The sequence below is a fragment of the Aspergillus melleus genome (assembly GCF_016097325.1).
Source record: "Aspergillus melleus strain CBS 546.65 chromosome Unknown contig7, whole genome shotgun sequence".
In the NCBI taxonomy this organism is placed as follows: domain Eukaryota; kingdom Fungi; phylum Ascomycota; class Eurotiomycetes; order Eurotiales; family Aspergillaceae; genus Aspergillus; species Aspergillus melleus.
In genome coordinates this window covers 1,759,461-1,774,353 of record NW_025763376.1, presented here as the reverse complement: position 1 = coordinate 1,774,353, position 14,893 = coordinate 1,759,461, and the positions used below count along the sequence as shown (strand labels likewise).

Genomic DNA, 14,893 nt, shown 5'->3' with positions numbered 1-14,893 from the left:
TTGGTTTCGTATGGATGTATACTAGGGTTCGACAGGTAGGTTAAGTATACCCCCGCATGATCGGAATCAGATTTCCGGTTTGGTGAGTTCGGAATCCGTAGCATGCAAATAGCAACAAATCGTTGTCAGTTTTTAATGATGAGCTTCACTTCATGCCGCATTGGCTATAGAATGAATTCCGGGAGGTATACAGGTCCTATCGCAACCGGATCTCTACAAGTAAACCATAGACCTGAGACACCGGGATTAAATCAAACACAATCGAAATTGGTATTAAGCTCAAATAAAAATCAAACGCTTTTAGTACGACATCTCACAAAATCAACCCTGATCTTCATCCATACCATCACGAGTTCTCTTACCCCCCTTGTGCCGGAATTTCGACCCCCGGCCCTTCTCATCCATATCCCGCATCTCGATGGCCGCCGATCGCTGCGCCTCGCCCACCCGCTCCGCAAACACCATAGCCTCGTCCTTGGCGATCTTATGCTCGTCCAGCTTCTTGCCGAGTGCCTTTTCGGTCCGCATCCACGTCTCGATATCATACTGCGTGACGAACGAGATGGCGATACCGCTGCGACCCGCACGCGCCGTTCGCCCGACACGATGGATATACGACTGGCTGTCCTGGGGAAGGTCGTAGTTCAAGACGAAATCGACGGAGGGGATATCGAGACCACGAGCGGCGACGTCGGTGGCGATGAGCAGGTTGCGGGCCTTGGCGCGGAACTTGGTGATGGAGGCCATTCGGGCGCTCTGCGACAGCTGTCCGTGGATGGGGATACTGCCGTACCCGAGGTTCCGCAGCATGAGGGTCACACGCTGGGTTTCGTGGATGGTGCGCGTGAAGATGACGCCCGTTTGTCCGGCCCATTCGTTGAGGAGGTACACCAGGTAAATGTCCTTGTACTTGTGCGGGAGGAACACGTAGCGCTGGATCAACGTAGACACGGTCTGGTATTTGGAAGAGATCGACAACCGTACGGGGTTAACCAGCGACGCGCGCTGCAGGGATTCCACCTTGCTCGACATGGTCGCGGAGAAGAGATACGTCTTGCGGCCCTGCTTCGGGAGAATCTTCAAGATCTTATCGAGCAGAGGCCCGAAATCCATATCAAGCAACCGATCCGCCTCATCCAGCACCAGAAACTTCAACTGACGTAGCGAAAATCCCTTTGTATTCTCCATATGATCCAGCAACCGACCCGGCGTCGCGACAATAACATGCGGTTTCTTCCCCAGCGCAATAGACTGCGACACCATATCCACACCACCGATCAAGAGCGTACAGCGGACCGAAATCAACGATCCCAGAGCCTCAACGACCTGCGAGATCTGCTGCGCCAGTTCACGCGTCGGCGCCAGGATCAGCGAGTGTAGGGACTGCGGCGTTTCCATCAAATTCTGGAGGATCGGAAGGACGAAGGCGGCCGTCTTTCCACTACCGGTTTCTGCTAATCCGATCAGATCGCGTCCTTGCAGGGCGGTCGGGATGGCCTGCGCCTGGATCTTCGTGGGCGCCTTGTATCCGAGCTCCGTGCAGGCGTCACATAGCTGCTCGATGACGCCGAGTTCTTGGAAACTCTTCGCGGGCTCTTCTTCGGCGATGTCTTGCTCTGTCGATGCTTCGGGTTCGGGGGACGGCGAGGGAGAGGTGGAAGGAGCTTTCTTGCTCACGGGCTCGCGATTCAGTTTTCGCTGTTTGGTGATTTGCGCCATGGTGACGGACGACCTAGCCTCGAACTGAAGGATCGATGTTGTGGGAGAGGGAGGTGGGCAGCGTTCGAATTGAGTCCCGAAGAAAATCGCAACGCCGCGGAGATAAAAAAAAAATCTCCTGATAAGGAAAAGCTGCACTGATAGTAACGGTCACGTGGGCTGGTTGCTTAGTCAGTGCTCTGTAGTTGGGCGAAATGCAAGCACATCTTTCAATTTGGATGTGTGTGTGTGTGTCAGGACATGAAGATCTCTTAATACTTGAGAAACAACCGAGCGTCTGCTTTTTAGTATCAAAATGGAGAGTAATTTAGACTTTGCTGTGTGCCCTACAACGCACACCTTGCCCCAGTGTTCAGTATTCCGAAATATATTTCCGTGGTATCGCTACGTGTTTTAGATTCCGAGCCAGCCAGGAGGTCCAAGGAAACCCTATTTCGGTGCTATCTATACGGAGGAGTTGAAAGTTGTGGGTAAAGATGAATCATCGAATTGCTAATACTGGAATGGAGTGACCATCAACGTGCCATGGCTCTACTCATGATAAGGCAGCAAGGCAGCATATACTACTCCGTATGAGGTTAGACCGCTGGTGCAGATCGTAAGGGGAAGGAGCGCGCCAAAATAAGAATTTCTCCAAGAACTTCAGTACGATAAAACTATCAGAGTGATTCCAAACCATGCTAGTAAACTGACAACAAGAACCGTCCAGACAATAAATGGTCTATGACAAGTCACAAAAATCATTCTCTCATCCAAAATCGACAAATGACTCCGCGACTAGATTACGCCCACATGGCCCTGAACTTCTCGTTAAACTCAGCCTGAAGCAACTTGAACCCCTTGAGAACTTTCAACAGTCGCTGCTCCTCAAGGACCTCGTTTTGTGAGTGTGAGTCGCTTCTCTCGGAGTCCGGTGCCGAGGAACTGGCTTTCTCGGATGGGCTGATCGTGCCCCTAGAAAAATTGGAAGCCTGTTCCAAATTATCAGAAGCTTCATCATCACTGAGTCCATCGTCCCAGTTCTCTGAAACTTTCGACTTTTTAGGTTTGGCGGGAGCAATATTCCCAGACACTTTTGTCGATTGGCCTCTCGCATGAGTCACCGATTGATGACTCGACGAGCTCTCGGATGACGGATTCCCCCCCTCGATATCTTGCCTGTCAAGTTCGTCTTCGTATGCATCCCCACTTCCACGTGTGTCCAACATGTCTGGATCGGTGTTCGGCGCCAGTTTCAGAAAGTTCTCAAAGCTCGTCACGATAGTTGCCAAGACGAGCGAGAAATCATTCAGCACGAACCAGATATCGCCTTTGCGAACCATGTTCCCATGTTCGAGAGCGTGCACGTTCCCATGCCTGAAGAAGTCGTAAAGATAGGCGTTCAACGGCGCATGATCCTCCTCGGGGTCGATGGCCACGTAGGGCACTACGGATTGTTCGAGCCAGACGCCGCTGCGGACCATTTTACAAAGCTCGGAGATACTGGACCAGGTGTCGCGGTGGCCGGACAGGGCGACGAACGAGGAGTTTACGATAGTCGGAGGGAGCACGGGCAGAGAAGGACAAATGTCAACGGGCGATTTGTCTCCACCCTGCTTTAGGCCTGTGAGTGGGAGCGTGCAGTCTGGATCTTTGATGTGCTGCTGGATGAATGTGGTCACATATGCTGCGTAAATATCCAAGGTAGACTTGTTGTGAGCTCGGATTGCCTTGGCCGCTGCTTTGGGCAAGGGCGGAAGAAAAACAACTGATGGCGAGTGCTTGACAACAGATTTGTGGTTTTCGATCGTCTTTCGAGGAAGGTAGTGTCGACCGAAGATATGTGCCATCACAAGCATTAATGTGCGCGTGACGACTTCAGGGCTCCGATCGACATCTTCACAGAGCTCATGGAAATACCCCTTGCTCAAGAGTGCGTGAAATGCAAAGCTTGAGTTCTCGGTATAGTAGAGATGGGATATTGTTCCTGCGAAGTTCAATGGAGAGCCACTCCAATCGAGCAGGTGGTTTCGTCGCAGGTACTCGATCGAAAAGCGAAGATGGTGTAAAACCGTATGCTTTGCCTCTGGCCCGCCGAGATATATTCTGGGACACGAAAGAATGGAATTAACAGCCTGAATAGCAAATGGGGACTGTCCGGACTCGGTGAGTAAGATGAACAGGCGCAGCACCAAGCTAGTCGTGACCGGGAAGTGACCGTTGAGATCGGGGAGCTTGGAGCTCAGCAGGCGACAGACTTTGGGATACGAGATACCTTGGAACACCACATTCCCGAGAAAGTCGAAGCCGCGACGACCGGCTCGACCAGCAGCTTGACGGAATCCAAGTGCTGTGAGGAAAACGGAGTCACCGGTGAAGACCACCGTTTTGCAAGGCATGTTGATTCCCAACGCCAGTGTTCCGGTAGCTATGACCACGCGGAGATAGCCCTTCCTGAAAAGGATCTCGCAGACCTGGCGGTACTTGCGATTCATTCCCGAATGATGAACCCCAATCCCGCGGTTCATGCCGTCAATGAGCCATTCAGGGATAGATCGCCTCCGCATCTCTTTGGCATAGGCATCAAACTCCGATCGTGAAAGGCATCTCGTATCTGCCAGGTGAAAGCCAGCAACGGGCTCATTGGGGTCAAACGAGTCGTACAGGCTTGATTCTACTGACGCAGATTCTTGCAGCCTCTCCGTTTTTGACAAGGGCTCGTCCTCATCATTACCAGATCTCTTTCCCTTCTTGGGCTTGATCTTGGCCCGTTTGGCTTCAGATTTCTTCCATGCCTCCCATTCGGCTATCTTCTTCTTCCAGACTGGGCTCGAAGTCTTCCAGCGCTTTTCTGCTTCCTGTAGCTCGGCGAGAAGGTGCTCACATAGCTTCTCGCACTGGCTTCGATCGTAGTTGAATAGGATCGCTGGAAGGGCGCCTTGTTCATGTAGGGAACAGATGAGTGGGAGGGTAGTATCAAGAAGACTACTAGCTCTCACTGTGCGAGCAGTGTTTGGCTCTTGGCTTTCGGTTGAGGAGACCTGAAGCGGCGGCTGAATTCTGTTATGCAGATTTGTGGACAGCTCGTTCAACACATTATCGAACGGCGACTTCGTGTCCTTCATCCAACTGCTCAATGTTGATTTCAAATTTGTCTCCCACCGAATAACATCGGACTTTGCGATAACCATCGGCAAAGCATTCGCAGGGCTAAGACCGGTCTCAACCGGAAACCTATCTGTCTTGTGTTTCTCCATAATCCTCCACAACTCTAGACAGTCGCGTGGCTCAAGTGTCAGATCATCGGGTATTCCTCTGGACCGATCAATTAAGCTTGCGACTGGATGCATAAAAGTCATATTGGGGCTATCGTCAAGTCCAAGCGATGCCAGTTGTGAGGGGGCCGATAGGCCATTGAATGCGAATTCGGCAGGCGGATTGTAAACGTATTTTCTCAAATCCGAATACCGAGTCTTGTGTTGAACCATCTTCAGTTCATTGCCATTGGCTTGCTGAGTGAGGGAGAGCCAATTGCTAAAAGCCTGTGGGTTGCCAACCGTCGCAGACAATGCAATGATGGGGCAAGGTGCGAGAAGAAGGAGCTGTTCCCAGACAACACCATCGTCGGCTTGGCCAATGCAATGGATTTCATCGAAAATGATACGCTTGACTCGCGACGACCATGACTTGGCATTAGATGGTGCTAGAAGCATTATCTGCAGAATATGCGGCACGGTTATAAGAATCTGGCAGCCCGTGCAGTTGTTGATGCGGTAGTCACGCGTATGGATTGCCCAAACAGACTTGCCGGCCTTGTGGGAAAATGTCTTCGAGAATCGCGCCTGCACCTCAGCAGCGATTTGATTGACAAGAGCTTTTGTGGGGGCGACGTAGACAAGAACACCGTCGTTACTTTCCTCGAGGATTTGTTTCATTGCGTAGAACCTGCGAAGTAAGAACGTTGGTTAGCCTTTGGTGCTTGAAGAACTTCGCTGTTGAAAAGGACATGGCAACTTACGAGACGAACGTTTTCCCTGCGCTAGTTGGTGCCACAACAAACAGACTCTTCTTCGCGTCAATCTGGTCAAGGATCTCCCGCTGCCATTGGTCTGGCTCAAAGTCATGCACGCGGGGATCAGGCGCAGACCCCATACTGCGGCTCAAATAGGGACCGGCATGGGTTAGCTGAAAGTCAATCGGGGAGAGCTCAATGCTCAAATTGGTCTTTGAAGCAGAGAGCGATATGAATGAGAAAGAAAGGGGTCTTTTGCCCTCAGATGGCACACTGATAGCCGGGAATTCTAACGTCTTGATGGTATTGTTGACACATTTAGCGATGCTTTCCGTGACACCTCGCTTGTTCTGAATTTGAAGAATTGTGTGCCAAATGAGCGCCGGGATGTGCAGAGAATCTGCCTTTCTGTTGGAGTTGCATTCATCGAGCCAGATGTGAATCAAAGTATCGATGATATAGAGCAAAACCTCTGGCTCGATAAGTTCTCGCCGCTCCTTTGTAAGACCTTTCAGGTATTGGCTCACTTGCATGTATCGCTTGATGTGATTGGGCTCCTTCTGGAAGGTACCGAGCATGTTCTTCCAAGCATTCAAGTATTGTTCATGGATTTCAGCCCGCTTAGACTCCTGACGAGCTTCAGCTTGGGCTCTAACATTTGAACTCTGTGGTTTCGACTTTTTTGATCGCTGTGCATGACCACTCTTTGCCGGGACATGCTTCTTGGGGCAACTCGAAGGCGTTGATCTCCCAGGTTTGCAATCTTTGTCCGGTGCAGGCTTAAAAAAGACGGACTCTGGCTCCAATGTCCCGCCTCTGGGGTTTGTCAGACTGGCAGCGTAATTTCGGATCTCAGCCATAAACCATTGATCGCGGCGGTTGAGGAAAGTAAGTTGTCTTGTGGTCAAAGGAGTTTTGAGCTTGTTGGTCAGGGGTCTTTGGTGGCTGTGCCAATGGCTCAATTCCTGAAATGTTCTTGACATGCCCGGGCTGAGCTCTTTCTCAGAAGACTTGTCCACAGCAATTGATATGGGGGCAAGATGGGGATTCATGACGAGGTTGTTGAATGGGAGAACAGTGGGTAGGGTATTCAAGCTTGTTTCCAGGCTTTCCATCGATAGACCTGGGCTTGCACTGTTACCGTGAGTGGAACCCGAGAATTGCGGACGTTCGTGGCCGATTGCGAAAGTCTCGGCTGTGGGTTCCCGTTGGAGGTTAACATCGCAGATGCGCTTTACAAGAGATTGCAGCTCATCAAATCTGTTGCGGACCGAGGAGCTCATTTGTGGAAGCCCATTGCAATGCGCCAACAAGTCAAGTGTCTGAAGAAAAAGCCTTCTATCCAACAGGTCAGCCACATCATGAGTCGATGCCAAGTTGGCAATGCTTCGCCAGTACTGCGAGGTTATGGTATGGTGCAGAATGGTCACATAACGTTGGAGGAATGAGGAAGCTCGGACTGAGCTTAGTGTTCTGGCCGACCTTTCGTGCAGTCGGCATTCAGATATCATGACGACATGCAGCACAATCGCTCGAGCGGACAGGATGTCGTCGTTACCTGAATGGCGCCCGGATTTGAACAAAGTGCCTAGCGTAAGCAGCATGGCCAGCTCTCGTTGGCTTAAAGTAAGGCCATATTCAATCATCATAGCCAAAAGAGCACACAAGACCTCATCAGCGACATCAGAAAGCTCAGGGTCGGGAGCCGATGGTATGGGGGCCACGGAGCTTGTGGATTCCCTGGTGTCCACTGCGGAGTCACCAAAATTCTCCAAACCATCACCAGAAGAGTTGTAGATGTTTTTCGCAGCTTGTGCTGGGCCTTCTAGTATCGTCGCCATGACCTGAACCATTAGCACAAGTTCTATCAACAAAGCAAGAGTCCTACCTTGGTGTCTCGGCACTCAATCATGCTTATCAACGCCACGTTGTATCCGTTTGAGACAAACCAGTGGATCATCTTGCGTAGAAGGATGCTGGTTTTCCACATCCTTGCCGAATGGACACCCACGATCGGGCCAGCTGTAGAGCCATCGTCATTGTCATCTTCGTCCAAGGCCTCGTCCTCAACAACTTGATTGTCTTTCCCTTCTGTCTCAGGAAAACCAAGTCGAGAGAACGCCCCGTCGTGGCACATCAAGAAGTACACACCGACCGAAGCCAGGTACTCCGTAAAGGCTAAGGAGCCATACGAGTCAAACGACCGCACCTGTATGGAAGAAGCCGACTCTGAGAGATGCTGGGTAAGATGATGCAAGATGGCTTCGCGCGCGACCAGATACCTCTGATTTACATCCGCAGCTGCATGAGGGGGTATACAGGCCTGAGAATGCTGAGCAAAGAACACGATGTGGAAATTGCATTTTCGCTGGTGAAGCTGGGCAAGAAACCTTTCGACCAGATACGTCGCATGGAGCAGTTGGAAACCAGGAGAAAAGTCAAGCTTGTCGTCTGAGAAGCAGTGCAGCAGTAGAGAGTCGCCTTCGATGATGAACAGCTCGTCTCCCGCGTAGTCGCCGACGAGGTCGAGTGTGCGAGAGTAGAGGCCGTTAAACCTGACAGGATGTAATCATCAATATCCATGGTCGACAAGGGAGGGGTAGCGATAGTACATACCATTCGAGAAGCGCCTGGTGATGAGACATGTTGATTTGATGAATCACTGGAAACGAAAATGATGGACGATGAGGAATCTTCAATGCAAAAATTTGGGGAACTCAGGGGAGATGACAGGAAAGGAAAGGAAAGAGAGAAAAGGTGGAGTGGAGAAGTTGTCTGCAGCGGGGCAACCACAGGGACCTTCCACCTTCTCTGCTGGAGGCTCGCGTTTGTTTGTGTAACCAGTTGCATGTACCTTTGAGAAGAAATGGTAATGGAAATCTCTGCTTTTCTCTTACTGCAAGGTCTCAGGATCAAGGTATGTGTGTTCCAGTTAATTCCAAGTGCGAGAAGCTGGAGCTACATAAAGTAAAGCCGTATAGACGGTTCCTTCCATTCATATGGGAGCTTGACGCATCCCCTGCTTTCCAACAATCCACCAACTCAATCATGCACCGTAAACCCTCCATCCACGGGCATCGCAACCCCCGTCATCCACGCCGCCTCGTTGCTGGCCAGAAACACCGCCGCTTTGGCGATCTCTTCGGGTGCGGACTGAGACAGACCCAGTGGTGTGCTCTTTTGCATGAACTGGTTGACATCTGGGTTCTGGAAAAGAAAGTTCGTCATGCTGGTTTGGACAACTGTACACTTTTAGCTTTGCTGCACGGACTAGTCGACAAGAAAGAGACAACCGGGAAGAGGATGGAAAACTTACATCCTGGACAAATGGCATTACAGGTGATCTTGTCAGCAGCGTACTCGAGCGCGGTAGTCTGCGTCAGTGATATCACGGCTGCTTTGGAGGCGCAGTATGCGGCTAGATTGAGATACATCCGGGCGTATCAGTTCATCGTGTTTCGCATGAGTGACGGGACTGACGCCGACGGGTAGGGACAGCCATATCGCGTGAAGGGAATGAAAGAAGAGAAGGTAACAACGTACACGATGACTGCAACGCCCTCAGCCCGGCCGTGCTGGCTACATTGATGATTTTCCCACGAGCTCCGGACACAGGGTCGGGCTCTTGGGTGAGGAATTGCTGGATGGCTGACTTGGTGCCGAGGAAGGGGCCACGGAGGTTGAGGTTTCTACATCAATTGAAGACAGCAATACATCAGTCATGGTTAGTGGCGGATCTGACAACCAGAATCATCATACATCGTTGCATCCCAGGTGGTTTCTGGGGTGTCGTGGATCTTGGTGAACGAGGGCCCGCAGCCGGCATTGTTCACGAATCTGGGGTTTTGATCAGCCTAGCAGTCTCACTTTTAGTAGTCAGGGAGAGGACGAACATATCAACCTTCCCTCCGATTTGCACTGCATTCTGGACTAACCCTGCTACCTGCTCGGGATCTGTCACGTCTACTTGCACATACATACCCCTAGCGCCGGGGACCTGGTCAACGAGGACATCGGTTGCGAGAGTCTCGGTCTCGGTCTCTCCCTCAGTCTCTCCCTCAGTTTCTCCTTCGGCCGGAGGGGGTTCGCGGGTTACATCGCCACAGACGACGAGCGAAGCGCCTTCTCTTGCAAAGGCCAGAGCGATGGCACGGCCTAGGCCGGACGAGGAGCCCGTGACTATGCAAACCTTGGATTGGAGGCGAGACATTGTTGGATTGAACTTTTGCGAAGGAACGTAAATGAGGATACGAACTCACAGGGGCTTTGGAAAAGAGGAACAAAAAGAAGAGGAGTCTTCCTTAGAGGCCACGTTGAGAACCGTTACCACCAATCTACTCCTAATTAGGAAGTCGACCGTTAAATATCAGTGGGCCATATCTAATAAAATGTTCAGGTTCCGCCCCATGTAAGCACAAGCAACATCACATTAATCTCGATCAAAACTGAATGAAGAACCTATCCGTGCGTTGGATACAATTCCAGCCCCCAATGTACCTGCATACCGTATACCTCCGGGCCACTCAACCACCATCACCAACACCAGATACCTCGCAACGATGTAACATCGGCAAGACAAGACTAAAGCCTCCGCCCTCACTGCTTATGAAAAGACGGTTTGATCCGGTGCGGGGGCTGAAATTCTAATAGGTACCTACATTCAAGCCGACTGCCGGAATGCTGTGGGTAAGCTGACAGGGCTTGGCGTTGGAAATCATTCCTGGCGCCTACAGCCTAGTGAAGTAGTTAATTGTTCCTTGTGAGTTGGTCTGAGCGGTGCAGAGTGCACGGTGCAGGAACTGAGCGTCGGTCTTCGGCGTTCTGCAGTCTTGAAATGGCCCCCAATCTTTGGCGTGGTTGGAATGGGGTCCGTCACTTGCCCTCTGTTCCGCTTTTTTTTTTTTTTTTTTTTTTTTTTTGGATGAGAAGTTCTCGCCCCCAACAGTTCATCTACATAGTGCATATGTGGCGGGATGAGGCTTTCTAGACCAGCTATTGGCTGGGTTGATTATATTATACTGGACCGATTTAACCTAATATATTGTGATCAGCGCGTGGTTCCCACTCAGACTGGCATAGCCTAGGAATGTACGAGATATCCAATTGGCGAGTCAAAATGTAGACTGTGAGTAAATTTACCGTACCATTCCAAATAGGTCAGAAGGAAAGATAAGGGGCCGAGGTTAGCCTACTCCGTAGACATTCTTGTCTTAGCTATCCCTGCCGCAAAGATAGGGTTGTTGATGCTAATCTCGCTGCACACTGGTGACAGTTCGTGGCCTGGGTAAGGGTGAGCTTAGAATATGATGTTGAACTATGTATGCACGTTTTCCCCTTGAGAAACACCATGGAGGATAAAGTGTGTCAAGGGTGAAGCCAAATGAATCCATCGTGACCAGCTCTTTACAGGCTTTTAATATATATCGCTTCGTCTAAACAACAAAGAAACCTGAAAGAATCATCTGTAACAACTCAAACCACACCCCTCCCCCCAATGCAAGCCAAGGACAGAAAGGAGAAAAGGAATCAAACCGCCTCATCCACAAACCTCGCCGCCCTCCGCGCCGCATCCTCCGCCTCCTTCGCAAATCCCACTAACAACCCCGCGCCAAACGTATCATGCGGCGCATTCACAATCTCCAACATCTCGACCTTCGTGCCCTGCTCCTCCATGCCCCTATCGAACTGCACATGATCTTCGTACAGGATCTCCGCCGTGCCGGTTTGCACGAACACCGGCGTCGGCGAGTAGAACTCGTTTCTGAGGGGAGATATATACGCGAACTTGTCGCTGGGAAGGGTCGGGTTGGCCTGGTTCTGAGATTGGGATTGGGGTTGCTTGTGTTCGTCTTCCCATCCCTCGGGGATAAACCGCTCACGACCCCACGCGACCAACTCGCCGAAGAGATAGTCCATACCGCGACGCGGATGCGACGACGCCTTGTCCTCTGCCGCGCGAGACAAATCGACCCAGGGACTCCAGAGTAGGGCAGCACGAGGGAGCGGTAGCGGCGGAGCCCCAGACGAAGCAGCAGCATTATTCAGATAACGCAACACCGCAAGCACAAGGTTCCCGCCCGCCGACTCGCCAGACAGGATGATCTGGTCGGCGGGCACGCGGAGCACGTTCAGCGCGTAGGCGTAGACCGTGATAGCGTCCTGCAGGGCGGCGGGGAACGAGGCGTTCTCGGCGACGGAGAGACGGTATTGGGGCTGCAGGACGGGGCAGGAGAGCGCGGTGCTGAGCACCTCGGGACCCCAGCCGCTTTCCATTTGGCGGGCGCCACCGAGGACGTAGGCGCCGCCGTGGAAGTGGATCGCGAGGCGGGCGGGCGGGGTGGAGAGCGATGGCTGTGGGACCGATGGCGCGGTGTACCAGACAGCGCCGACGGGGAGGGGCTGGATTTGGTCATTGGAGAGGAGGATGTCGCGGTAGATCGTAGGATTAGTCGAGGTAGAGGCATCCGACGGGGGTGGGATCACGATGAAGCGGTCGCCCTCGCTCCCTGGGAGGAGGGTCTTGCGGGTGTGAAAGTTCACGGCGGTCGCGTAGCGCCACCAGAGCGAGAAGACCTTAGTGCCTACGGCTTGGTGGTAGGTCCATTTGGGGTGGGGGCGAGTGGATTGGGGAATGTAATACAGGAGAATGGCCACGAGGCGTGCGGGGATGGAAACAATGGTGTAGGTGGTGTAGAGGACGGTCTGGACAGAAGGCATAGTCGCTTAGAATGAATTGGCGGGTCAACGGGTTAGCAGCTGAGAAAGTGTGAAAATGCGTTTTAATATAGTCGGTGGGCTGTGAGGGGACAAAGAACGGCCCCTCAGGAGCAATTGGCACAAGGCATCCTCGGCAGGATCAGAAAGATCTTCTTGCATGGATTATTGGCATTATGAGAAAAGGGTTAGTTCAACAGGCACTTGCACGAGACACGAACAAAGAGATGTCAGCCCTAATTCTGCATCGGTCCGCAGGGACCGTCAGCCACGATGGTGGTCAGATCAGAAAGTCGACATGATTTACCGAGTACACGGGGTAGAATGTAAATCTCGCATGGAATGTGTGATTGTAACATTTCGACGCAGGGATAAATCAAACAAGGACTTTGATCCCTGGGGAAATCATCCCGACACAGTATATATTACATAGAATAAGCGAACAAAAAGAACAGAACAAAACAAAAGAAAACATGGGGAATAGTAAAGAACAGAGAACAGAAGATTCCAAGAGAATCAAAACTAGACAACCTGAAATCCCCTCTCCGATGGTCGCATCTCATACGTCTCGCTACTCCGAGCCGCCTTAGCCGGCGCATCGGCCCCATCCTCCCCCAGCGGCACATACTGCGAGGTCGAATGCAGCGTACCATTTTTAGTAAGATGTTGGCTGTCGGCGAAAGTCTCGTTCTTGGACGACATCTTGGACTTGCTCTTGCTGTTGACAGAGCGCCAAGAGCCCAGCAGGGATGAGGTCCAAGTGCGAATGGGGGCCGGGACGCTAAGCAGCGGTCCGTACGTTGGTAGGCAGGCACAAATGATGGCACTGGCCAGTTCCACCGTGCTCCAGTCCATAGCGGCAGGCAGGGAGCCTATCGGATGTTAGCGTTTCTGTTGCGTCGACTAAGTTCCCCCGGGCTGGTCGAACTAGCCCCTTCACTCATGCAAGGAGTGGGTTATTCAACTTACGCGGTTGGCCCGTGGCAGGGTCCCAGATGTAGTGAGATCGAATAGCGCAGGTGATGCAGACGCTGAGCCATCGGTTAGCAATGGACATCCCGTCTTCAGCTTCACATGAATGGAATCAACTTACAACCCGCCCAGCAAAAACACGGCAATGACACTAGCCTTCTTGGCCGTCCGCAGCTGCAGCTTCTGCACCATCAAAATAGGGGGCACTAGCAGCGCCACGTCAATGATGATGTTTGTGACCTCGAACCCAAAAATCAACTTCGAGGAGTTGATGCACTGCGCCATGGGGGACATCTGCAACTCGAAGGTCCACATGGCGTAGACAGGCTTGCATTGAAAGATGATCAGGAAGAGGGTGGTGATACCCCAAACCGAGCAGAGGGCGATGAGACCCCAGTTGAGCAGCTTAAACGCCCTCGTCGAGAAGATATGGCGATAAAAGACAAGGATGGATAGCTTGACCACGGTGATGCACAGCACGAAGAGGATTTGTTGGACGAAGAGATACTGTGGGGTTGCGTGGTGAGTAAATCAGTCGGTAGATGCGGGCACGTGGCAAGGAATCGTACCTGGAAGTACCGATTCAGCATGGGAGGCAGCATCATCGTGGGCTCTGATCCACCAGATGCCCCTTCTCCCATCACCCCTAGACTGGAGTTAGCACGCCGATATTCTCTCTCTCCGTCTCTCCCGTCTCTCCCGTCGGTGTTGTGCCTCACCGTATAGATAGATAGCTTGGTCCGCATAGAACAAAGCACTCGCTACGACGATGAGCTGGTCTTCCAGAAGAAAACTCTTGTGGGCCTTTAGTCGAGCCCAGATTCGGATTCCAAGAGCAACGAGCACCAAAGCCATCATAGACGCGGACACTCGGAGTGCCATGGCACCGCTCGGTTGGAGAGGAACCCCAGACATTGTTCTTTTTCTCTTTGTTTGTGCGAAGCTGACTGATGGTTTGGCTTGTGTATAGAGAGGGGAATCGTCACTTAGGTCAGAAAAGGGCTCGGAAGACACGGCTCTGACGATGAAGACCGATCGACTGATAAATAAAGAAAATGTCGAGCAGGATGGATAAGCAAGAAACTTGACATCTGGACCGCACGGATGCAACATCCTGGCAAATGAGCTGCCCAACAGAGTCAGCCCCGCGATCGGCATTCATTGGTTTCGTGATACACGAACCAATGTAGGTTGTGCATATGCAAGGGCCATGCATGGCTGGCCTGATGAGATGTAGGACAAATGTAGGCCAAACAACCGCCCGTCCTAGCTCGTGGGGGCGGGGGGCGGCGGCCATAGCATCAAATGTGACTTGAGTCTATGAAGGCGTTTTGGGGGCTATAGTAACACGGACAAGGATTATCTGCAGTCAGCCATCACGCTTGGCGATTTGAGGCGTCGGCCATGTGGACGGAGAACATGGGGCCGTTGGATCTGTTGGCTTGATAGCCGGCACGTCGCGATATAGCTCTTAACTTGGGTAGGCGACAGAGAAGT

At 52.0% G+C, this 14,893-nt stretch overlaps 5 protein-coding genes across 5 annotated transcripts; all 5 read right to left on the bottom strand.

The window, feature by feature from the left end:
* Positions 1–321: 321 nt before the first annotated feature.
* On the bottom strand, positions 322–1,719 carry rrp3 (RNA-dependent ATPase RRP3; the record flags this gene model as incomplete). Its single annotated transcript, XM_046093278.1, has 1 exon — positions 322–1,719. One exon carries the CDS (start codon positions 1,717–1,719, stop codon positions 322–324), a length of 1,398 nt encoding a protein of 465 aa, XP_045949256.1.
* Positions 1,720–2,110: 391 nt separating this feature from the next.
* LDX57_011533 (putative DEAD/DEAH box helicase) lies at positions 2,111–7,645 on the bottom strand. Its single transcript, XM_046093277.1, has 3 exons — positions 7,599–7,645; positions 5,717–7,554; positions 2,111–5,643 (listed from the first exon to the last, which is right to left on the bottom strand). Exons 1-3 carry the CDS (start codon positions 7,620–7,622, stop codon positions 2,502–2,504), a joined length of 5,004 nt encoding a protein of 1,667 aa, XP_045949255.1. The 5' UTR covers positions 7,623–7,645; the 3' UTR covers positions 2,111–2,501.
* A 1,107-nt stretch (positions 7,646–8,752) lies between these two features.
* On the bottom strand, positions 8,753–9,920 carry LDX57_011532 (SDR family NAD(P)-dependent oxidoreductase; the record flags this gene model as incomplete). Its single annotated transcript, XM_046093276.1, has 5 exons — positions 8,753–8,952; positions 9,027–9,128; positions 9,254–9,399; positions 9,470–9,547; positions 9,604–9,920. The coding sequence occupies 5 exons, from the start codon at positions 9,918–9,920 to the stop codon at positions 8,753–8,755; spliced, it is 843 nt and encodes a 280-aa protein (XP_045949254.1).
* A 1,316-nt stretch (positions 9,921–11,236) lies between these two features.
* Positions 11,237–12,427, bottom strand: LDX57_011531 (uncharacterized protein; the record flags this gene model as incomplete). Its single annotated transcript, XM_046093275.1, has 1 exon — positions 11,237–12,427. One exon carries the CDS (start codon positions 12,425–12,427, stop codon positions 11,237–11,239), a length of 1,191 nt encoding a protein of 396 aa, XP_045949253.1.
* Positions 12,428–12,946: 519 nt separating this feature from the next.
* On the bottom strand, positions 12,947–14,311 carry LDX57_011530 (uncharacterized protein; the record flags this gene model as incomplete). Its single annotated transcript, XM_046093274.1, has 5 exons — positions 12,947–13,296; positions 13,394–13,455; positions 13,518–13,903; positions 13,966–14,042; positions 14,116–14,311. 5 exons carry the CDS (start codon positions 14,309–14,311, stop codon positions 12,947–12,949), a joined length of 1,071 nt encoding a protein of 356 aa, XP_045949252.1.
* Positions 14,312–14,893: the final 582 nt, after the last annotated feature.

Excerpts from the sequence above, each read along its gene's own strand:
- LDX57_011533 (XM_046093277.1), bottom strand. The coding sequence starts at position 7,622 with ATGATTGAGTGCCGAGACACCAAG. Across the intron at positions 7,555-7,598 it reads TTGAGTGCCGAGACACCAAG|GTCATGGCGACGATACTAGA; the intron begins GTAGGACTCTTG and ends CTAATGGTTCAG. Across the intron at positions 5,644-5,716 it reads GCAGGGAAAACGTTCGTCTC|GTTCTACGCAATGAAACAAA; the intron begins GTAAGTTGCCAT and ends CTTACTTCGCAG.